This window comes from Chelonoidis abingdonii, chromosome 1, assembly GCF_003597395.2.
Source record: "Chelonoidis abingdonii isolate Lonesome George chromosome 1, CheloAbing_2.0, whole genome shotgun sequence".
NCBI classification, from domain to species: domain Eukaryota; kingdom Metazoa; phylum Chordata; order Testudines; family Testudinidae; genus Chelonoidis; species Chelonoidis abingdonii.
The window spans coordinates 3,056,979-3,080,890 of record NC_133769.1 but is presented as its reverse complement, the minus strand read 5'-3'; the positions used below and the strand labels follow the sequence as shown (position 1 = coordinate 3,080,890).

General features: G+C 48.7%; 1 protein-coding gene across 1 annotated transcript in view; it reads left to right on the top strand.

The window, feature by feature from the left end:
• Positions 1-4,482: 4,482 nt before the first annotated feature.
• LOC116818314 (uncharacterized) overlaps positions 4,483-23,912 on the top strand; it is a 265,422-nt gene continuing 245,992 nt past the window's right edge. The window contains 9 exon segments of the mRNA XM_075063437.1: positions 4,483-4,558; positions 11,698-11,878; positions 13,430-13,589; positions 14,503-14,596; positions 14,954-15,127; positions 17,644-17,804; positions 20,279-20,408; positions 22,411-22,527; positions 22,909-23,064. Coding sequence (XP_074919538.1) covers positions 4,483-4,558; positions 11,698-11,878; positions 13,430-13,589; positions 14,503-14,596; positions 14,954-15,127; positions 17,644-17,804; positions 20,279-20,408; positions 22,411-22,527; positions 22,909-23,064 — 1,249 coding nt within the window.

Below are 23,912 nucleotides of genomic sequence, written 5' to 3'. Positions count from 1 at the left end.
AATATCATTGTGTCCCTCTGAGCTCCTCCTCCACCCAAACTGGCCCATCAGAGCCACCCCAAGATTTTGGGGCCTGGAGAAATCTCCAATGGAGAGCTCACTTTTCTCTGTTTATTGGTCCTCTTTATATTATATCCCACCCCAAGTCTTAGAGAACAAGTTGGCCTTCCCTCCCTTCCTCTATTTGTGGCTGTTTGGATTACGTTGCCGATGTCTCCTTCAATGTGCTTTCTTCTTTGCTCATTTGTGCACAGTTAATTGCTGGAGTGTTGTGAGGCAAAGCACAGCTCACAGGCCTAGTTCCTCAGTGTGCCTTGCGTTCTGGTTTGAGCTGTTGTTGTTGTTATTCCTATTGATTCACTGAAACTCAGAAGCATCTGCAATACAGATCCCCTGTCGTGGACCAGAACCCCATTGTGCTAAGGGCCATGCTAAGCAAAACAATAAAAGGGTTTAAAAATAAAACCTACCCAGGAGAAACAACAAGGAGTCCTTGTGGCACCTTAGAGACTAACGAATTTATTTGGGCATAAGCTTTCATAGGCTATAACCCACTTCCTCGTTGTTTTTGCTGATACAGACTAACACGGCTACCCCTCTGAAACCTGCTACCCAGGAGACTATAACCTCTGAGAGGCGAGGTCTTTGGAGCAGCTTGCACATAAGTCTTTTGTCCCATTCAAGCCAAGAAAATGAAATAGTAAGACAGGGTCTGAATTTTGCATTTAACCAAATACAGTATGACAGATGCAACAGAGGGAGGGTGGAAGGCTATCTTTGCGAAGGACGCCACCTGGTTCCTTGTAAAAAAACCCAGAAGGGGCAGTATGGATTGAGGATGCTCATTGGCTTGTAGTTTAATGACAGGATGATTGGAGCTCATTAGTTCACTGCCTGCCCTCCAGACATACGTACTTTCCTTCATTAAGTTGCATGAGCTGGATCGATGACTGCTACCCGTAAGGTAATATGGGTGTTCTGCATTTCAAGGCAGCCAGGGATGTGTTCTAAGATAGGTGACCGATGTGCCACATGCAGTATAAGGATGTGAATAGAACAGTAGATGACAATGGACTGGCTGGTGTATTTATGTACCACTGCCCATTGCTGGATGAAATGAGTTCATCTCAACTAGGTGTCACAGCAGTACAGGTCTAAAGAAGGGGTTTAGAAAATTACCTAAGGGATTTGACTGCACAAGTGAGCGCCTCTGTGCCCAAATCCCTTAGGCGCTTTTGGAACGCTTTCCTCCTGCAAGCTTTTCCCCGTTAGCTCATATGTAGCTGCCTGTGCTTTAGAGGCAGATGCACATAAGCTCTACCCCCACAGTTACCAGGAAATCCCGAGAGGCTGTGGCGTGCAGCATTGCGATGACCGGATAATCCGAGGTGCCTGTGGATTTGTTACTCGGTTGACTTCTATGTTGTAAAGTACGTTACTGACTGAAGAACACGTTCTGTTATTTTTGGGGTCACAATTTTAGACGCAGGCATTCCCAGATGAGCTGGCGAGGCCTCTAGACCCCAAACGCTTCCTCATTAGAACTATATTTTTGGAGAAGAAAAATGTGTGAAGGAGAGATAGGTGCCCCTGAGAAACGAGGCCTGTGTTGTGTATTTTCTGGAGGGGCATACATGATTATTGGTATTACAATAGCACCTGGAAACCCAGCTAAGTTCAGGACCCCATCTTACTAGGTGCTCCACAAACACGGAGTGTGTTCCTGCCCTAAAGAGCTTGCAATCAAAATAGACAAGACAGAAGGGAAGAGTTATGAGCCCCCTGGTACAAAAGGGACACCGAGGCGCAAAAACTTGCCACAATGAGTCTATAACAGGGCAGGAAATTGAACCTGGGTTTCCCGAGTCCCAACCCAGTGACTCGCCCATTTTCCTCATAGAAGCTTTAGTTCTTAGCAGTTTGTTCGCTCCCGGTGTTTATTCTTTATTGGAATTTATAAAAAGCCTCGGAAGGATTTTTTTTTAACTTCCAAGCCATCTCCATAGCAACTAATGGTGGTGTCACGAATGGAAGGTGAGGAATAAGGGGTAGGAGCAGGCTCACTGCTAGGCAACAAAGACCTACATTCACTGCACAAGTTTCAAGAAATGGGAGGGAGAGGAAGAGAAAAACACAAAACACATGGAAGGACAGCAGAGTTGTCTATACACAGAATAGCGTTCAAAGCTGTTGGTCTAGCTGGGCCAGTGGGGTGACTGTGCGCAGGGTGGACTGCACGTTTCTGAAGATCTCTGCTTGTCCTTGCAGCAGAACGGAGTGAAGTTTTTTTATACGAATAGTTTATGTGATGAAAAATGCAGTGTTGGTCAATCTGGAACTATTTGTGAATTTGACACAACTGGTTTCAGCCATTCCCAAAATGGCTGGAGAAGAGCCTGCTGCCGCTGCCACAACAATTCACAACCATTAGCCAGTGTTTGCGACACTGCCTTGGGATTTGAGGGATTTATGGTTCAACCCCTGAGACCCGAAACAGAATTTCTCAATTCACTGAAAAGTCCCCAAAATTTCAGATTCCGTGAGAACTGAAAAATCAGTTATTTGCTGAGCCTTTAGTGCAGAGACAGCAGCCATGTTATTGCTGCAACCTGTTCTCTCTCTCTCTCTCACCCACCTTGTCCTGTGCACCCACCTCAAGACTTTACTTTTGTTCTTTCTTGTTTGCTGTTTTCCATTGTCTGAAACAAAAAAAGTTTAAACTGAAACACCAAGGTTGTGCATGGAAAAAAACCAAGAGGTTTTTCCAAGAGGAATCAGCAGCTTTATTCGATACTAATGTAGCTCAGCAATGGCATGTTATTTACTGTAGGACACAGTCCTACGCTATCAGATATCTGGGCTGGATGATGTATAAGGTCTTTTCTTTCTCTAATGTCTGTGATTTCCTGGAAGTTGCCCATAGTCACACCTGTGGTGTCCATTCAGTCTGGGACATTGAGGAGAAGGTTAAAATAGGAGAGGATATCCCATTGTCCCATAAGAAAGAATAAAACCCCTTCTGGCAATGCTGTAGTTATTGCTACTTAGAGCAAGGATCCTGTAGCCTTAATGGGCAATCAGCATTTGCTATGGATTGTGTATGTCACACATGGACAGTAACAAGTGTTTTCCAGATCTACCGCACAATGACGAGGGAAATTTGCAGGGGCTGTGTGCAAAACTGCTAATTAGAGCAGTTCTCAAGCTACAAGCATGAGGAACCCAAAGGTTAGCTGTAAAATAGTCTAGTGAGAAGCTGAATGTGTCGTGTCGGAAGCTGCTGTATGCTTCGATCTCACATTGACTTTTGTGCTTTGAACATGCCCATACTTTTCCTTCCTATTAGACCAACTGCTATAAGAAGGGTTGCAAAAGAGTTCTATTCTAACCACTTTTCCTACACACACGTCACGTTCACAGCTGGGCATGAAATGACTCCTGGTTGGCCTCGGCCTGAAGGAGAAGGTTATTAATTAAAGTGACATAGGAGCTGTCATCCTGGATCTGACGTCAGGTCCATCTAGGCCAGTGTCCTGTCTCTGACAGTAGCCAGCACCAGATGTCTCCATGGAAGGTGCAAGGAAGCTTGAGTCATGGAGCAACCTTCCCACTGGGCAGCGGTTCTCAACCAGGGGTCCGGGACCCCCTAGGGGACCATGAGCAGGTGTCAGGGGGAGCTGCCAAAATAAACCAGAGAGCAGGGCTGATGTTAGGCTCCCTGGGACTCAGGGCAGAAAGCTGAACCCAAGAGGGCTGAAGCCAAAGCTCTGAGCAGCTCAGCTTTGCAGGGCCCCTGTGGTGTGGGGCCACAGGCAATTGCCCTACCTGTTACCCCCTAACATCAGCCCTGGCTTTTAATCTACTGGATATGCAGACAAAACAGCTGTTGTGGCACAGGTGGGCCATGGAGGTTTTTATAGCATGTTGAGGGGGCCTCAGAAAGAAAAAGGGTGAGAACCCCTGCCTTAGGGGAAGTGTTTCCTAACCCCATTAGTTAGTGAGGCGCTTGTGCCCCGAAGCAGAAGGTTTTATATCCCTCCAGTAGCTGCAGTTGCTTGGGCCTTCAGAAAATCAGGACATCTCAAGCTGGGGCTCCAAAATTTAGTGGCTGCTTCTGAAAATGTTTCTCCAAGTGGTGTTAAATCTGGTGCCTGTTTGAAGGCACAAGTGAAACGAGTTGGTAATTCTCCTCCCAGCTCCTTGGGGGACAGGTATCTCTTGGCTGTCTCAGCCAGAGGCTAAGGAATTAATTGGGCAAAGAGACTCACTCTTAGCAGTCATCTGGTTAAGTGAATACTGAGGCCCAGGGACTGGGCTGGACAAAGGAAGCTAATACTGCCCCATTGTTCTGTGGATCACTAGATGATTTCACTCTTCACCAGTGTTATATTTGCATTAAGCCCTGTTTTCTCTTCCAGACACATCAATGTTCAGCTTGTGCAATAACTCTGGTGACCTAGGAGGAGTTTCTGCCCTAGGAAGATGAGATTGTCATATGCCAAGATACTTACGCTAGCAGCCCTCTTGGCACAGTCTGAAGCCTTGGCTCTGCATGAAGGTACGCCTGTCACGTGCTGTGTCCAACAGACCCAAAAGCAGGGTAGCTAATGCTCATGGCAGAGAAGTTAATGTCTTTTCCAGGTGGCTGTATTTGCTAGTGTAAGGAGCTGTAACTACCTGGGGGCACTAGTGGGGCTTGAACCTGGGATCTCTAGCATCAAGATCACAAGCCATTATCACTGGATACTAGCAGGCTAAATAGTCTCTGCAGTGAATTGTAGATAGGATCATACCTACTAAGCCAAGACATGTGAGCTGTGAAAAACCAAAGAGGATTGTGGGACGTGCCAGATTGTATTGGTCCCATGGTTCATCCTGTCTCTGATATTGGCCAGTGCCAGATGTTTGAGAGGAAGATGTAAGAATCCCACTGTAACCTCTGGTCCCCCCGCATAGTTCTCATCCTGATCTCTATTAGTTAGACTCAGATAGTGTCCATCTGCATTTGTTAGCCACCAAGCAGACAACCTTGGGGTTTGCATTTGTTTTCTGCAGGCCTTTCTTAATGCCACACAGGGCCAGTTAGGGTATCAAAATGGCACAAAGTCTCATATGCTCCCTCTTGTTCCATCAGCCACAATCTCCCCTCTGATATTTTCTTTGGCCCCACGTATGGCATTAGAAAGTAATCCCAAGAACTACGTGTCAGCGAGCAGGGGCGCTACCGGGGCACTTGGATCTGTGCAAATGGGCATGATGTGCCGCTGCTCTGATCTGCTTGTGTTTTACACTCAGCACAGGTGTAAGTGACCGCCCTAGGCACATGGCAGTGACAAATTAGTGCTGCAGAGTCCAGCCCACCTCTCTGTGTCTGGAGAGGCCCTTGTCGAGGGGAGCTATATGAGTGAGTGAGGAGATCTGTCACCATGTGGGTCCGCCCTCTCCCCCCATGGTGAGCAAGGCTGTAACAATGCCCTACATAGGCTGCTTCAGCTACCAAAGAGGAAGCTTACTCCCCATTGTGCCCCACCTGCATCTCCCCAATGTCAGGTCCAGCTAGGTCAGCACACGAGGCAGGCGCTAGGCACTGCAGTACCACGGTGACAGGATTTTAGTCTATGTGCTATCAGCAGCATGGGACAAAGCATAGCGAGCTGTCTCTCACTATCTAGCCCCCCCGCACTTCAGCGGGCATATTTCTACTCCGTGCACACTAGAATCGGTGTAGTGAGTTCACCAAAAATCTGCTTTCGTAACATATTGTTGAAGCTTGTTTTGCACGTCTCGAGTGTCTGTGCACTAGAGGATAATAGCCTACTAGTGCAGTTAGCTGATAGCTGTGGCTTGAGTGGTAAAGCTCTGTGTTAGAAAGGTTGAGGACTGTAGGTTCAAACCCTGCTAATGACCCATGTGGGGTGAAAGGGCCATTACGAATGGGCATGTGGAAGTGGATGTGACTTTCTACTGCTGAAACTCAGTCCCTGGGAAGTCCATAAGGGCCTGCAGACTGCTTCTCACAGGTAGACTAATCTAGTCCCTGGCTGGGCATAAGCGTCCAGCTACCTAGACTATGCTGTGCTCTGCAGAAATTCAAAGAGGAACACAGGGCTTGCCAGACAGGCTTGGGCTCTAAGCTTTTAAGAACATGCCTGGAACCTTCTGAAAATTCAGTAAGGGGTTAATGGTATCTTAGGAATTGGCTGCAAAATTAACTTGATTAAATTCCTGCCCGTCAATTAAGCCAATATCTTTGACTATAATACTATTTAATTCGCAGTCTGGAACAGTGCAATAAATCAACGTTTACAGATGTCTCCGGCAAACCTTTGATGGATGAAAGAGGGTAATTTCGGAAGTGCATGGAAAATTTCAAATAAAATCATATCCCTCTGTGATTAATATAGCTGTCTGTGTTGGTATTTGCTCCAGAAGGCACCAATCCAGATATGCTTAACATCACATGCTTTCAAAGACAGCATCAGGTGCCTGATCCAACCAGGCCAAATGCTTTCTAGTTGCAGTGCCAAGCTGGGGCCTCGTCCTGCATGGCTTTGAAGGCCCTGTATGAAGGGGCCCTTGTCAAGGGGCAGCTGCTCTTTTTGGGAGCTAGGGCCCAGCCTGCCTGTGACTGCCCTTATGAGGGTCCCACTTGGGGGTAATTGACTGCCACAGGTGACTGATTACTAAAGAAGCACCTGGACCTAATAAAAGTTACCCGAGCTCAGTTAGCATGAACTCCAAAGGGAGATAGGAGACTGAGGGAGGCCAGAGGCAGAGGGCAGAACAGGGAGGCTTGAAGGGGAGCTCTCTGGGGAACCTACCAGAATGGGGAGCCTGTAAGAGGTGCCCCCAGAGAGGGGAGCCTTCTAGTCAGAGGGCTTTACCACTTGTCCCTCAGACGTTGGTCGGAAGCCCAGCCTGGCAAGGATCGCCCGCTGTCCCTGGGGACGCCTCACAGCACGCAGAGCTCCCCAGACCTGAGACTCCAGAGAAGAATGTTACTCTGGTAGGGGCAAGAGGTCTAGCAGCTGGGGAAGAGACTGGCACCAAGAGAGCACTAGAGGGAGACCGGGTAGAGATGATCAGTGGACTCAGGTGAGGCACATGGCTGAAGAATGACCCAGTCCCCCCACTAGGACGTTGGGGTTAACGTTTTGTTCATGGTTCTGCGTTGGCTTTTCTGTTGACAAATGAGTCTCTGCAAGCAGGGGCTCTCTTGCACGTAACTGGCTGTTTGCACTTGCTGATCCCCTGGATGAGGGGCAAATTAAGTAAAGGCTCATCTGCAACACTGCACCCGTCCACACAGGGGCGTGCTGGCTCACGGTATATGCACTTACTGTTATTCACAACAGAATTCTGACCTGCCGCTGCCCCCTGACACAGACGATTTCAGTGATGCTATTCAGGACTCATCCGCCTTGAGTGGTCATATCCATCCATGCAAAGTGGATGCAAACAAGGATGGTAACAGCCTACAGCTTCTCCGCCTGGGGTAAATGACAATTCAAGAAAGGCAGTGGAGATTCAGGCCCCTTGCAGAGCACTGACTGTCTGCGTGGGTGTGTCTACACCCACAGGGAGCTGGAGGTGTAATTTCCACCTCAGACAGACATACCCAAACTAGCTCTGGTGGAACTAGTGTGCTAAAAATAGCAGCATAATCATGGTTGTGAGAGTGGCAGGATGGGTTAGCCATCTCGAGCACAATCCTGTCTGAAACCTACCTCCAGGTCCAGTGCAGACATACTCGGTAAGTAATGATGACAGGATTACTTACCCTGTAGGTAGCAAAGTCTCCGATCCTACAGACGCTTAGGCCTATGTGTATATGTGTTTGCAGGATTGGTGCCAAAGGTGAAAAGCCCCCTGTGGGAGCTATTTGTGTTGCACGTAGTGCCCAGTGTGCTCGGTGCTTTTGTATACCAATTGCAGGCTGATTTTCAAAGCACAGCACCCTATTGTTTTGCTTTTAAATCTTCACCCATTCTCTCCGGAGAATGTGGATGATGCATAGATTGAAAAGGGTTGGGGCAGGGGAACTGGGAAAGCGACAGGCCCTTCTCTCTGGCAACTCATGTTGAGATTTCCGGGAAAGTAGATCCACAGAATTTGGCTTTGACTTCCCCAGAGGGTCTCTTGATTCATGGGAATATTGGAGATACCAGTGCCAGTTAAAACAGCAAAAGCGAAGTTTTGTTATTCTGGGATTAAAAGAATCACTCAGGCTCAAAGAGCTCAGCTGTGGCTCTCTTACTCTTGTGAGTAGCCCTTTAATTATAGGAGTCAGGGGTACAGGACTGGGTCCAAAATTCTATATTTTTCCTTCAGTTTTAAAGATCTGAAGAGGGCTTCTTGCAATGACCATTGGTGCTCCAGAGTGGCCAGCATGTTACAGATGTGCTCATGAGCAACCCTACAATAACAAACCAGTGTGTAGCCCTGACTCCATGAGCAGCCTATAGTAATAAAGCAGAGTACAGCCCTATGCTCACGAGCAACTCCACAATAACAAACCAATGAGCTCTGCCCAGGCCTTGTGAACAATTCTGCAACAACAAACCCTCGCATCAGCCAAGCATTCATGAATGACTCTGCACTAGGAGACCACTGTAAACAGCCCAACACAAACAAACCTGTGTATTTACTCCAGCCCTCTAGAAACCCTGGAATAATAAATCACTGTTTACATGAAATGGGGAGAGAAACATTTATTAAAATTTTAACTTCAAGCTTGCAAACCCATCCCCCACCTAAGTAAAGATATTAAAATTATGGGGAATATAGCGGATTTATATTATTAAATTATCAGAGTGTCTCACCCAGTTGCCAGCTTTCTGTCCATGAAATGTTGGTGTGCAATGCCTGCCGAATACAAAATTCAATTAAAACAGATTAAATGTTTTAAAGTGAAACATGCCTTGATGTTCATTAAATGAAACTCAGTCCTCCCTGTCTCGTAGACTTTAAGGCCAGAGGGGACCATCATGATCAGCTAGTCTGACTTCCTGCACATCACAGGCCACAGAAGCTTGTCCATCCACTCCTGTAATAGACCCCTAACCTCTGGCTGAGTTACTGAAGCCTTCAAATCATGGTTTAAAGCAGGGGTCAGCAGCCTTTGGCATGTGGCCTGTCAGGGAAAGCCACTGGTGGGCTGAGATGGTTTGTTTACCTGCAGCAGGTTCAGCCGATCGCAGCTCCCAGTGGCCGCAGTTCACCATTCCAGGCCAATGGGGACTGTGGGAAGTGGCGGACAGTGTATCCCTTGGCTCACGCTGCTTCCTGCAGCCCCCGGCTATAACAGCAGGGCTATAACATTGCAGTGTTCAGACATGGACTGGAACCTGGGCTCTGAGGACCTCCCCACTCATAGTGTATCCGGGCCCATGCTCCCACCTAAGCCTGAATATCTGCAATGCTAATTTTAGCTCTGCAAGCCCGAATCAGCTGACCCAGGCTTTGTGACTGGCTATGATGAGTTTTTTATTGCAGCGTAGACATACCTTTTGTGAGCTAGTGAAGTCCCTGGCACAAGTTGGAGCAGCCCTGGGGTGACTTTAACATATTCCAACCTTGCAAGGCTGCTAGAGGCTGTTCCACAGTTCAGCACAGCTGGGGCACAAGGTCTTCTGATTGTGGTTCTGTCTGGGTGGCACAGAGCTGCTTACATTGCCCTGTTCCAAGGAAATTTCCCAGGAGTGTGTTTTGTACAAAGCAGCAGAAAGGGGACCAAATCCATCCCATGCTGTTAGCTTACTTGTACCCAAAGTGTTAATGTGGAATAGGGGCAAGATCTCTTTGAATATCAGGAAGTGGAATTAGGGAGCAAATGGAGAGCAAGGGACTAGAACCGAGTGACATTTTTTCAGTGAATAGTAAATTCACCAAAAGATGCACTGGGGCAGCGGGGGATCAAAACTATTTACCAAATTCAGTGAATAGTCTTGGCCAAAAAACCCCACTGTATTTTGAAAAAGCCAGAATGGCTTGTTTGGATCATTTCAAACAAAACATGCCCACTCGTTTGGAAATTGCACTTTCTTGGAAATTAAGCTAGTCCAGCAGACCAAAGAAAGGGTGAAAAACACCCACAAATGACTTGGAACAAAAACCATAGTTTCGGGTTAAACAAAATGTTTTGTTCAAACCAAATTTTCTTCCGGATATTTTTGGTTCGGGTCCTGAACTGAGACATCAGATATTGACTCTGTTCTAGGAGCAGCGTTACCCAGGCTGCGTCAGAATGATACTAATCCGAAGCGCTCCTGAGCACTGAAACTCAGCCTTCGAACCCTGCGAAAGCCACTTACTTAATATGCAGCTGGCTCATATGGCCCGTTTCATGGCTCACTCGGTGATTGCCCTGTATTGTTTATTCCCTCTGAAGTACCTGGCACTGGCCACTGTCAGAAGACAGGATACTGGGCTAGATTGGACCGTTGGTCTGACCCAGTCTGGCTGATCTGATGTTACCCACTCCTTCCACAATGGCCTCTCATGTAAGGTACATGGCATGAAAAATGAAATTTAGTGATTTACACACCGACCCCAATTCTGTTTTTCTTGAGCCCCGTGTGACACTGCTGGGTCTGACTCTGCTCACTTAAATGGGTTGCGTACCTACAGGACCCTGTTGAATGCCTGACGTTCCTCGTGGCTTACCCCTAGTGGAAGAGAGGTTCCAGTCAATCAGACTGTGAATGAGGTTGCTTGTACAGGTGTCACTGAGGCCACAATAGGCGCCCACTGTGTAGGTGCTCCAGGGCTGGAGCATCCACAGAAAAAAATATGGGTGCTTAGCACCCATTGGTAGCCCTGTGGATCAGCACCTCCCCCCCTGCACAGTGCCTCCCGCCCACCAGCAGCCCCACCGATCAGCTCCTCCCGCTCCTCCACAGCGTCTCCTGCTCGCCGGCAGCCCTGTCGATTAGCTTCACCCCCTCCCTCCAAGCACCTCTTACCCACCCCAATCAGCTGTTCATTGACATGCAGGAGGCGCTGGGGGGGGAGGCATAATGGGGCAGGGCAGAGTGGGGTGGAAAGAGGCGGGGTGGGGGCTTGAGGAAAGATGTGGAGTGAGGGCAGGGCCTGGGGCAGAGCGGAGATAGGAAGAGCTGAGGTGGGGTTGGGATTTGGGGGAAGGGGTGGCGTGGGGGTGTGCCCTGGCAGAGTGGGGGTTGAGCACCACCCCCGGGACAGAGGAAGTTGGTGCCTGTCCAATTATTTGTATCAGAGAGAAAGGATGGCCCAGTGAGAGTGCTAGGTTCAATTCCTTGCCCTGCCACAGGCCTCCCTACGTGACCTCCGGCCGGTCATTTAGGCTCAGATTCTTAAAGCAATACCATGAAACCTTCTGGACCGAGATCACCAATGAACTCAATGGCAAATAGGAGCCAAAGTACCTTTTGAAGATGTGGGCCTTAGTCTGTCTGTGCCTCAGTTCCCCAGTGAGACCATTGATAGACTGTGAGGCACTCAGATGCCATGGCGACGGCAGCCATGTCATTACCTAAGATGGAGAGAGTTGCAAAGGGTTTGTCTATCTGGGCCAGCTGCAGTATTGTTGGGGGAGTTAGGTGACCCCTCAGCGCTGATGTTCCCTCAGATGGTTTATACACTAGCTGGTCCGTTACAAGCTCTGTGGAACAGAATCAGCTTCTCAGCCCACGCAGCCCTCTGTTCTTCTCCATGCAGCGTGTAGGACGGCGGAGGTGGCTGACATCTTGTTCCTGGTGGGTGAGTCCTGGAGCATGGGGGAAGGGAACTTCCGGCTGATCAAAGACTTCATCTACAGTGTGGTCCTCTCCTTCGAGAACGTGGCAATGGGAAGAGAGGGTGTTCGGCTGGGAGTGGTGCTCTACATGGAGAAGCCAAGGTCGGCAAACCTTCATTTCCTGTCAACACAGAGAGTCTCTAAGTCCCACCTCTGTCTGGCCATGAGGCTGGAGTGGATGTATGTGAACCATAATCCATTGAAAGGAGCATTCAAATTTAAAACAGGAAAGGTTCATTTAAAAATATTGGGGCTTGGTCTGAGGCCCCACCAGATGCCATGGTGATGGGCAACTGGGGTGACCAGACAGCAAGCATGAAAAATTGGGAAGAGGGTGAGGGGTAATAGGCATCTATATAAGACAAAACCTCAAATATTGGGACCGTCCCTATAAAATCAGGACATCTGGTCAGCCTATGGGCAATCTTATGCACCCGTAGCTCTCGTGGTGGTGTTTGAAGGCTTGGAGAGCTTATGTTGAATGATTACTTTCATTTGGCTATTCAATAACTCAGCAGTGAGATTCAGCGACATGCTGAAGCCTGGAACCATCCCTCTGCCATCCAAATATGCCCCTCATTTCCAAAATGGAGGATGACCATACCCTAGAAGATCCTTACACAGCAAAGACACAGCGATCGTGTGCTGGTAGCTGACATGATTATTTAAGGGTTAGGCTTCTTGTGCATTTTTCAAGTTCCAATCTGCAGCCTGCTGGATGGGGGTGACAATGGCCCAGATCCTCAAAGTTTTCCTCAAACTGAATTCAATGGGAGTTAGGGGCCTGAATCCTTTTAAAAATCTGGCTCAGAGCCAGCAAGGGGAGGTGTCCCTTGTCCCAGTAAAACAGTTTTGGGGAAGCTTCCCAATGCTGCCCTCAGTTCCATGCATACAGGCAATGGCATTCGTAGCCTCTTCGTCATCTCCCTTCCTGGTGAAGCCAGTGGAGTTGTGTTGACATAGAACTGGCATCAGATTAAGGAGAACCAGTCCCAGTGGGCTTGTGTGATGGAAAGCATCATCACCCTTCGTATAGTTTAATAAAGCTTTTTGATTCAGCTCGGTTATTTCACACACTGACGTGGGGCTGTAAAATGGCAGTGTAGGTGCCTGAGCCCGAATGTCTACACTGGAGTTTTACAGCCCTGTGAGCCTGAGTCAGCTGATGTGAGCCAGCTGCGGGCATTGAATTGCTTTGTAGACAGCCCCTTAGAGTCATAGATTCCAAGGTCAGAAGGGACCCTTGTGATCGTCTGGGTAATGCAGGCCACAGAACTTCCCCCGAATAATTCCTAGAGGAGATCTTTTAGAAAAACATCCACTCTTGATTTAAAAATTGTCTGGGTTGGAGACTCCACTGTGTTTGACTGGTACTAGTGGTAGATGCCTTACACCCTGGGCCTCACCCCTGGAGATCAATATCCCTCATTCAGTGGCATGACATTTCAGTGGGAAGAAAGGAAGCAAAGAGAGCTGGTGTATCCACCTGTGATGTCCTTTCACTGACCCTACGTGCCCTGTCCTCTCAGGGGGAGCTGAGGTTTGGCGTGCTGGCCTATGCCTTTAGATATTGTTTGTATGATCCTTACTGTGATTCACAGCGGATGCAAAATAAACACTCACTTTTGCACCCTCTTTTCTTCCTGCTCCCAGGATGAGTATCGAGTTGACAGATTACGTCACCATCGAGGAAGTGCTGGTGGCTGTCAGGGAGCTCTCGTTCCAAGGGGGCAGTGTAAAAACAGGGGATGCCCTGGCATTTGTGGCCCATGTGGTCTTCAGTCCGGCAGCAGCAAGAGGAGATGCAGCAAAGGTCAGTCTGCCCCACATGGTCATGGGGTTGAACTCAGGACTTTTGCATCTAAGAGCATGAGCCTTAACTGCTTGAGCTAAAGGAACAGCTTTGCTAGCTTGATGGCAGTAGCAGACTCAGGAACCTCTATACATGGCTTAGCCTCTAGAGGGGGACAAAGAGTCACCCTGCGTTAGGGCCGCTTACGTGAAGAACAGCTGACATGGTGAATGGACTATGTGTTCCTGGAGGGTCTTCTTGGAGAACATATAGCCCAGCATGGCAGAGCAGCAATGAAATCGGGCACGGCTATAATTTCTTATTAAAGAAGCCCTCTCCTGACTGTGTCACCCGCTTCCCCAAATTGAAATGCTGCATATTCCTTTCCCTGCTAGGGACTTTGAATTCTGGGAAGCCTCAAATTAAGACACAGTAGTTCTTTTTTGCTCTGCAGACCCACAAGAGACAGGGCAAAGGGAATATTGTGTGGCCTGTCTGGCCCATTCTTCTCAGCTGACTGCTCCAAGGAGGTTGCTACCAAGGTGGTGCCGAGGAGTGAGCAATGGGGTATGGAGCCGTTCACTCCAGCCACCATTTCTGATCTGGCCCTGGTCTATAGTGGCTTAGAGTGGTTACCATCTGATGGCTCATTGCTGGTCTCAGGACAATGGGCCATGGGTTCCTGCTGTCTGAGATGCACGAGCTGGGCAGTAGAAGGTGTGTGGGGAAGGAAGCTTGCATGGATGCAATTCCTATTGCATAGAAAAGCAGCAGACTCCCCTTTCCAGGGTCATCAGCCTGGCTCCTTCCTCGCCGGGCTTTCCGAGGAAGCACCTCATCCACTGGTAGAGCACGGTGGTCAATCGCGGTATGTGTTGCAAATTGCTCATGTTGGACACCCTGGTTACCTGGCTGTGACTCTGCTTCCTTGCAGATCATTGTTTTAATCACAGATGGGAAATCTGCCGATTCTGTTGAAGATGCGGCTGTGGCTCTACAGGACAGAGGCATGACAGTTTTTGCTGTGGGTAGGTATGGTAGAAATGAAGACATTGAGAATGTCACCTCTATGTTTTGTGTATACATGGTGGGGTGTACATGAATGCGTGCGACATGTATGTATGTATGTATGTATATATATGCTATAGGATCTACACCATAGAATACTGCATAGACCAAGGACTATACACTACAAAATATCGCATATACCTCAAAGGAACACACAGCAAAGGGAACTGCATCTACACCATGAGAATACACCTCTGAACACTGGGTCTGATTCTCTGCTCCACTTTGGAGGAAGCGTAAATGGCGACGCCTGGTAGAAAGCAATGGCGAATCAGGCCTCTTGTTTTCCTTTCCTTTCCCCACCCCGGCACCTTTAGGAATTAAGAATGCCGACAGGAATGAGCTGAGGAAACTAGCTTCCAAGCCCGCCGAGGAGCACGTGCTTTATACTGAAGATTTCCACTTGCTGGGTAACGTGTCCCCTAAGCTCTCCCGAAGGCTCTGTGTCACGGCCTCCGAGCCTCCGCGCCCCACCAGGCTGGCTATGAACGGTGAGTCTGGGCCCCTGCCCACTCTTATTTTCTGTTTGGTTGAATCAGCCCCTTTCTTTGGGGGGACTCCTACATCCCATTAGACTTCCTCTCTTGCACCCCATTTATTCACATCAATGGACTTTTAGGGCATGTGCGACCCGTAGGCTTTGTCCACACAGCATTTGAACCCCTGGGGCTGGCCCATTTCTACTGTTTCAGGCTCATGGGGCTCAGGTTACAGGGCTATTCAATTGTGGTGTAGATGTTTGGGCTTGGGCTGCAGCCCAGCTGTGAGAATCTCCCCACTCATGGGGTCCCAGAGCCCAGGCTCAGGCTGGAGTTGCCTGGGCATTGCCAGCAGATTGAGGGACGTGATCATTCCCCTCTATTCAACATTGGTGAGGCCTCATCTGGAGTACTGTGTCCAGTTTTGGGCCCCACACTACAAGAAGGATGTGGAAAAATTGGAAAGAGTCCAGCGGAGGGCAACAAAAATGATTAGGGGGCTGGAGCACATGACTTATGAGGAGAGGCTGAGGGAACTGGGATTATTTAGTCTGCAGAAGAGAAGAACGATGAGGGATTTGATAGCTGCTTTCAGCTACCTGAAAGGGGGTTCCAAAACGGATGGATCTAGACTGTTCTCAGTGGTAGCAGATGACAGAACAAGGAGTAATGGTCTCAGGTTGCAGTGGAGGAGGTTTAGGTTGGATATTAGGAAAACGTTTTTCACTAGGAGGGTGGTGAAGCACTGGAATGGGTTACCTAGGGTGGTGGTGGAATCTCCTTTCTTAGAGTTTTTTAAGGTCATGCTTGACAAAGCCCTGGCTGGGATTTAGCTGGGGATTGGTCCTGCAGGGGGTTGTACTAGATGACCCCCTGAAGTCCCTTCCAACCCTGAAATTCTATTATTCTATGATGTCTACACTGCAATTAAACAGCCGCGTAGTCCAAGCCCCGCGAGTCCGTGGCAGCTGACATGGGTCAGCCGCGGGGGGTTAATTTCAGTGTAGACATACTCTTAGAAAGCAGCCAGCCTCCAGTACATCTGGTTTGTCATTCAGAGAGCAGTGACCACACTGTCCTTGATTGCATTTGTTTCAGTATGGTGACAGTGGATCACAGCACTGGCACTCGAGAGAGGAGCGACAGCAGGAGAAGAGGGCTAGTAGCTGCCTGTGGTTGGAAGCCCCACCTGGTGTATTAGCTTCACACCATCCAGAGAGCAGGATTTGCCTCTATCCCAGGGCCTGGTACAATGCCCACTGAAGTCCAGTGGAGTGAATAACTGAATTTTCAGTTTTGTAGCTGAACCAAAAAAGAAAAAAAAGGTTTCAGGTTAACTCAAGACAAACATTTTTTTTTTAAATTTTCAGCAAAATGAAAAGCTCGAAAACATTTTGGTTTGGATATAACTGGTTATTCTGGTCAACCCAAAATTAAACATTGCCTTTTGTTTCCAAGGGTTTTTTTTGTAAACCTTTCAAAACATTCATAAAATTGGGGTAAAATTCAAAATGAAAAATCACTTTGAATCGAAAAGTCAAAACCTGTCAGCTTTGAGAATTGTTGTTTTGTTTTGTTTCTGAAACAGCTCGGTGAATTCAGCACAAATGTGCAAGCTGTTTCAAGTGACCGGAGTCTGCCTTTATGGACGAGAAAAAAGTTTCAGAGGAAAACTTTCACCCAGTTCTACTGTGAAGTCAATGGGGAGGGATTGCATTGACTCCAATGGGCTGTGCATCAGGCTCCCAGTCCCATGTGATTCATCAGCCTGCATTTAAAAGCCTCTAGTGATGTGGACGGGTGTTTCCTAATGGGGGAAAAACAGGAGCGAGCTTCCCCTTGTAGCCGCCACTGCTGCCACTGCCCTAGCAGATAGACAGGCAGCTGCTAGACTGAGCAGGAGTTGGCTCAGTGCCAGCATCTGAGATGCCCAGGTGTTTTAACAGGCAGAGCTGCCGTAGTAACCGATTTGTCTCTGCCATGACGACAGAGGATCAGGGAACTGATACTTTGGGATATAGCTGGGTTATACCTTACTCATTACTGTGTGCCTGTCTCTAAAAGTCCTATAGGAACGGTGCCATTTTCTATTGAATTCTAGCACGTTTGGGACCATCCTACAGATTGTAATAGCGTATTCTAACCCTGCCACAGAATCCCATCTGGGAGCTTAAAAAAGCAGTTCAGATGGAGCCCATTCTCTACTAATTTGTGTAGGTTTTTAGAATAATTTCTGTGGAACTTTACTAAATGTTTCTAGAACCCTGTTGGAGTCATCCCATATCAGTTCTCTAGGACTGCTCCATAGGGGTATGTGTGAGATCTTTGGATCCTAGCACAAATCTAGAGCCCAACTGCTGCTTTCCTTCAGTCTTTCCAATTGGGTTGCTTTTGCTGATGTTTTCTTTTCAAGGCTATCTCTGGAAGGGGAATGGCAGCTTTGTTAATAGAGGCCCTCCCAGGAATCCTGTCCTGCAGCATCTCTAACAACCCAAATCACAGAGTTTTATTTCCCCACCTGCTTTTAGTGGAGAAGATCATTGGTCCCCGGGATTTACTTGTCAGTGAACAAAGTTACAGCTGTTTGAGGCTGACCTGGACTCCTGCCACGGGGAAGGTGACGGAATACCACGTCCTCCTGAATTCACTTTCCGCTACCGGGCAGCTTCTTTCTGAGGACCAGCGGCAGGTAGACATCCTCCCTTCCCTGAGTTTGGCACATGGAATGTTTGTCATCCTCTGATTTTCAGAGACTCTGAGTGTGATGGCTGCCATCTTGGCCAATGTCCCAGGGCAGGACAGGTTGCCAACTTTCTGACTGAACAAAACCGAACACCCTTGCCCTGCCCCTTCTCCAAGGCCCTGCCCTGATCACTCCACCCCCCGCCCTCTGTCGCTTGCTTTCCCGCACCCTAACTCACTCACTCATTTTCACCAGGCTGGGGAGTGTTGGGGAGAGTCCCTTTCTGACCAGGTGTTCAGTTGAAAACTGGACACCTGGCAATCCTGCCTGGGTAGGTGGAGATTCTGAGGTTCCCCACAGTGGCTCGGGCACCCCGGGCAGCTCTTACCATGGCCCAGCTCTGGCTTTTGGCCTGGCCAGGGGGCAGGGCTTTAGGGGGCAGGGGAGGGGCCTTATGGTGAGGGAGGGACCAACGGGCCAAAATGTCCTTTGTGCCTAGGGCTCCAATAAATCTTAATCCGCTTCTGCAGCAAACCTCTGAAATACAGGTCCGGTGTGGTTAATATTATACATACGTTTTAAAACACCGCTAGAGCAATGCTCACTTTTCACAAGGGGCTGGGCTGGGCTGTCCTGGTGCAGGATCAAACAGCTTCCACTAGAAGAGGCTGCACTTTATGAGTGGGGCACATGAGCGCTTGTGATGTCTGTTGGTAATAGGCCAGATTCTGCTCCCAGCGCTGCCCCATTGAGAGTGGGCCTTAGCCCTAGGCTGGGAAGGTGTGTTGGGTTCTCTCTACGGGGAAGACCCTATCGTGTCCAGCTGTAAGATTTTTCTCATTTCAGTGGATGGAAAATACCTCGAGGGTCAGGGAGATGATTGCGATGCTGATTTGTAACCACTTTTACCTCAAGACGTGGATTTGGCACATGCAAGCATCACTTTATCTATTGGGACCATCTTCTTGTTCTGCGTTAGTACAGCACCTAGCACCAGGAAGTCTTGATCTATGACTGTGGCTCCCAAGCACTATAGTAATAAATAGTAATACTCGTGTGGCTCATGTTACTGTAGTATCTGAGCACTTCCCAATCTGCAACGCATGTGTCCTCACAACACCCCAGTGAGGCAGGGCAGGGCTAATATCCCCATTATACAGATGGGGAACTGAGGCACAGAGAGGTTAGGTGACTCACTCCAGGTCACAGAGGGAATCTGGGGCAGAACAGGGAACTGACCCCCAGTTTCCCAAGGGTCAGGCCAACACCTGGAGCCACCGGGCCATCCAGGCTATCGATTGGCCAGGATCCCAATTTGTATAGTTCAGGGGTCTGGTTAGGGTGGATCAGCACTCAGATGTTCAGCTTTTCATCCCACACAGGCTCATGGGTAGTGAATCATGTCCACACACGCAGATGGTGGTGGGAATTGAACCAGGGGCGTTCAGCACCCACAGCACAGCCACTTGAGTTAAAGCAGCAGCTCCGGTAACTGTGGGTACGTACAGGGCAGTTCTTAAATCCGGGGCCGGCCACTAATTACAGCCATCAAAGCCGCCTTTTACATCTGTGCTGGCAGGAGAGGGGAAAGATTAATCTAATGGCTCTTTTCTGTCTCGAACCACCCTGATTCCTTGGTCTTGAGCTGAGGCTGGAAATCTCATGACCAGGTGCTCTCAGAGGCAGCCTGGTGTTTCCAGTCTTCTATTGGGTAGAACGTGAGAACAGCCCACTTCCTTGTAACACGCTCGCTCTTCTGCTTCCAATATTTGGGGCATCGGGGCAGTATGGAACACGCTACCAGCACGAAGCCAGTAAACAATAGTAATCTCTTCTCTCATTGGACCAGATGCCGCCACCCGAACTCACAATGAGCGGTACTCTACATAGCGTCTGATTTCAGTGGACCCACTCACAAAGTAAGAGACTTCTCAGGGTAAGAGTAGCAGATTCTGGTCCAGCATTCAGAGTTACCTTGATAGTTATTATTATTTATGTTACAGTAGCCCCAGCCGAGATCCGGGCCTCATTGTGCTAGGAGCTGTACATGCACATAGCAAGAGACACTGCTCTGGAGAGTTTTTCTATACAAATAAAACTCAGAAATAAATATTCAGCGTACATTTTTCACTTACCATTTTCATCCCCTCACTTCAGATCCAAAGGCCTTCAACATTAATGGAAAGTCTCCCACTGACTTGAGGACGCGGCCTTGGCTCAAACCAGGTTCTCCTTTGTAATGGCTTCTCCTTCATGGTGTTTACATCCTTGGCTGTAAGTGTAGAGAGGGAAAATCCCCTTCCAATGCCCAGTCAAATCAAAGGGAATAGATCTTGCTGTCAAAATGCTTGAACTCCTGAGTGGGCGTTCTAGCACTGTCCTTCCAGATCTGCATGGCTCGTTGCGGAGCTCCTCGGAGTCTGAGCCTGCTTTGCCCGATAGTGGCCGGCTAAGCATCTCTCTTCTCTCGTCTGTGACAGATTGTTTTGGATGGCAACAAAAGCACCGTGCTGGTGTCAGATCTGAAGCCTGACACGAACTATTTCTTCACGGTCCTGGCGGTCTATGCGGATACCCTCAGGGAGTCAACGTCCATCAAAGGGAAGACGAGTGAGTGTGTCCTTTGGAAACTGCTCCCCTTGTTGTTTATGGTATTTGTTGGTGTGTCCAGAAGCCAGCCTGGAAACTGTGTGTGTTGGGTGCTGCCTTGGAAGCATCTGATAATGTCTGGTTTAGTGAATCATGGTATCTGATTGATCAGCGATGGTGTCCGATTTAAAATAATTTCCAAGTGCCTGAGAATAGGTGAGCTTGCTTAGGCCATGGCTCTGCAAGTTGCTTTGTGCATTGGGCCCATGGGGGCTTAGTGTTGGTACAGTGGTCTGCTCATGGGGGCAGGATCAGGGACTTACTTATTTCAAGGGACTCTGTCATGCGCTACGGAGTCCTGCAATAATCCCTAGCAAGGGTGCAATTCACCCCGGTGCAGAGAATGGGTACAAGGCCTATGCATGACTTTGTGTTCCCCAGAAGCTCTGTTTTGAGGGTGTCAGTGGATTTAGGTCATGTGATGGCCTGGTACTGGCTGTCTGCAGGGGTGAATTTCACCCAAGGAGAACACCAAAGCTGTACCATTATTATGCTCCCGAAGTCAGGAAGTGACCTAAGTGAAGGTCACTCGTGTCCCTGCTCTAGGAGCTGATCTGTGCATTTCGCTCAGTCTTCTGAATCCCTGAATCCTGCTCTGGATCATCAGATTGGCAAGACAGCAGCTTCCTGTGGGACTCTACTTAAGACACATTTTAAATCGTTTTATCGGGATTTCCTCTGTACTCAGATTCGACATCGCTCATTAATCTGCTATGACGTTACTGCCTTCCTTTAAGAGCCAGTTTCCCAGTGTCAGAAATATAGGCCCAAATTCAGGCCAGGTGCCACACCAGAAAGACTCCTGTTACTCTGGGTCTGGATGGGTCTTGAACCAGGTATTGCTGCACGGCAGGTGTGTTAAGGAATTGCACCAGTTCAGCTCCTCTGTTTTGCATGAAGCCTCTAGTCTGCTTTTCCTGAGGGACCTTCTCTTTTTAGTGGTGTCTGTCTTCTTGACGGAGGATCTCAGGCGTGATTAAATAAATAATGAGTCTTAGATTCATAGACTCATAGACTTTAAGGCCAGAGGGGACCATCATGATCATCTACCCTGACCTCCTGCACATTGCAGACCACAGAACCTCACCTACCTGCCCCTGTAATAAACTCCTAACCTTTGGATGAGTTACTGAAGTCCTCAAATTATGGTTTAAAGGCTTCAACTTACAGAGAATCCACCATTTATACTAGTTTAAACCTGCAGGTGACTCGTGCCCCATGCTGCAGAGGAAGGTGAAAAACCCTCTGGGCTTCTGCCAATCTGACCCAGGAGAAAATTCCTTCCTGACCCCAGATCAGTCAGACCCTGAGCATGTGGGCAAGACCTACAAGGCAGATACCTGGGAAAGAATTCTCTATAGTAGCTCAGAGCCCTCCCCATCTGCTAGTGTCTTGATAATGTTTCCTTACATATGCTTGCCAAGAATAAGATGGAATGTTTTGGTGGGAAAAGTAAAGTCACAATATATATCTTCTGATCCCCACAGAGGTGGGAGCTGTAACTCTGGCTGCTGTGGCTGATTGAATCAGTACAGAGCCTCGCGAGTAGGAGTGAACAAAATTCAGTGCATATGCCATTGCAGTGTTGATCTGCCTCCAAGCTAACGCTACCCTCAGTAGAGTCGGTGGCAATGCCTTGAGGGTAGAGATCCCCTAGAATTTCCAGCTCTGTACTAAGCAGTGGTGCATTGTGGGTGATCCTGAACCATTCTCGTGCTGCTACATTCACTTTGCCCAGGTGCCAGTGACCCTGCCAGGTGTGGGAGGGCATGAAGCAAGGAACTTGGGATGTTAGTGAGGGGATGGAAGGAAGCATGGGGGATCTGATCCTGTGAGAGAAGTGTCTGTTCACCACTGTGTCCCTTCACCCTTGGAGAACACGGGAGTTTCTCTTCTTTGTAGGGGATCTTTGCTGTGAGACAGCCTTGACCCTTAACCTTTGGGTCCCTTTTGTGTCTTAAAGCGCCCGTCCCTCCAGTGACCAATTTCCGGGTCATAGAAGAAGGACTCTCTAGCCTCAAGGTAGCCTGGACTCCTCCCCTGGGGAAGCTTGAAGGCTACAAGATCTACATGCCCAGATGTAAGTTGTGATCTGCTAGGTTTTCACACCAGCGTCAGGTATTTTCATGTAAGTCCTGATGCTTGGGAAAAGCAACGTCCCCACTTCTGGAGCTCTGTCCTCTAAGGCCTAGCTGTGGTATCACAATGCAGTGGGGATCACATTGCATCGCTGATATGTCTGTGTCACCCTGGGGCAAAGCAACATTGGCCTCCCCCGGTGAGTTTGGAGCCTCTGGTAGAAAGCGGGGTAGTCCCACCAAGGCAGAGGCTTTTCTTTGCAAATCCAGATGGTACAATTCTCTAATTCTCTGATGCTGACAGTAGACTGGCAAATATGCCGTGCTCCTCTGTTCACAGGTTTCACTCACCAGGGTGTCCTATTTGGTTCTGGCCCCTACAGCAAACAGACCTGGAATGACCTATGAGCAGATCCTGGGCGGCGACGTCACCTCTCACGTGCTTGGCAACTTGCAGGAGGATAAAGAATATACTGTCAGTATCTATGCTGTGTACCACCAGGGCCCGAGCCAACCGGTGTCTACTACAGGGAGAACATGTAAGAGGTTTGATTGCTGAGGTGGCCTTCTTAACTGCACTGGAAATCGGGCTCACACCTGCTCTCCTTTTCACGCTTGCTCCTGCTCTGACACTTGCCCCTGTGCACATGTATGATTTTCTTTGCACACTTGCTGTCATGCCTGTCCCCACGCACATGTATGCATGTTCTTGCATGCTTATGCTGCTGTCATGCCTGTCTCTGTGCACACGTATGGTCCTCTTTGCTGGCTCGCTTCTGCTCTCACACCTGCCCCTCTGCTTAGGCACACTCACACATGCTCATACACACTCTACGCCTATTCTTGCGCTCTCTGGCACACTCAGAACTGCTCTTCCATCCATCCCACTGCCCTTGCACACTTTCGCTTGCATGCTTCCCCCTGCTCCCACCCCCAATTCTTGCTCACATTCCCCACATGCTCACGCTGGGAGATTGATCTCAACCGTTCAGCCTCCGCTCCAACCCATTCAGTTTAATAAAGTCTTGGTCAGACTCTCCTCTCACTGTCTGAAGTCAAGGGAAGCAGCAGGTGTTTGACATTTTTGACGTCCAGCAATGGTGTAGCTGCCTTAATATGGACTTAGGAGCCTAACTTTAGAAACTGGTTTTTTAAAACTCTTGGCCATTGGGTTTATTTGAACCATCACCTCCACTCCTCAGCAGTGACCTGTTCTTGATGTTTCAGAGAAAGCCCCACCCCCTTCACACCTTATAACTCCAAGCCCATCCTCAGAGCTAGGTGGGAAATGGTTTTCCCGTCCTGGAAAATGTTTTGAGATTTCTAAAATGTTTCCTGTCCTAAGTCATTACACGAGGGGCTCAGCATGTCTGGTCTGAGGCCAGGG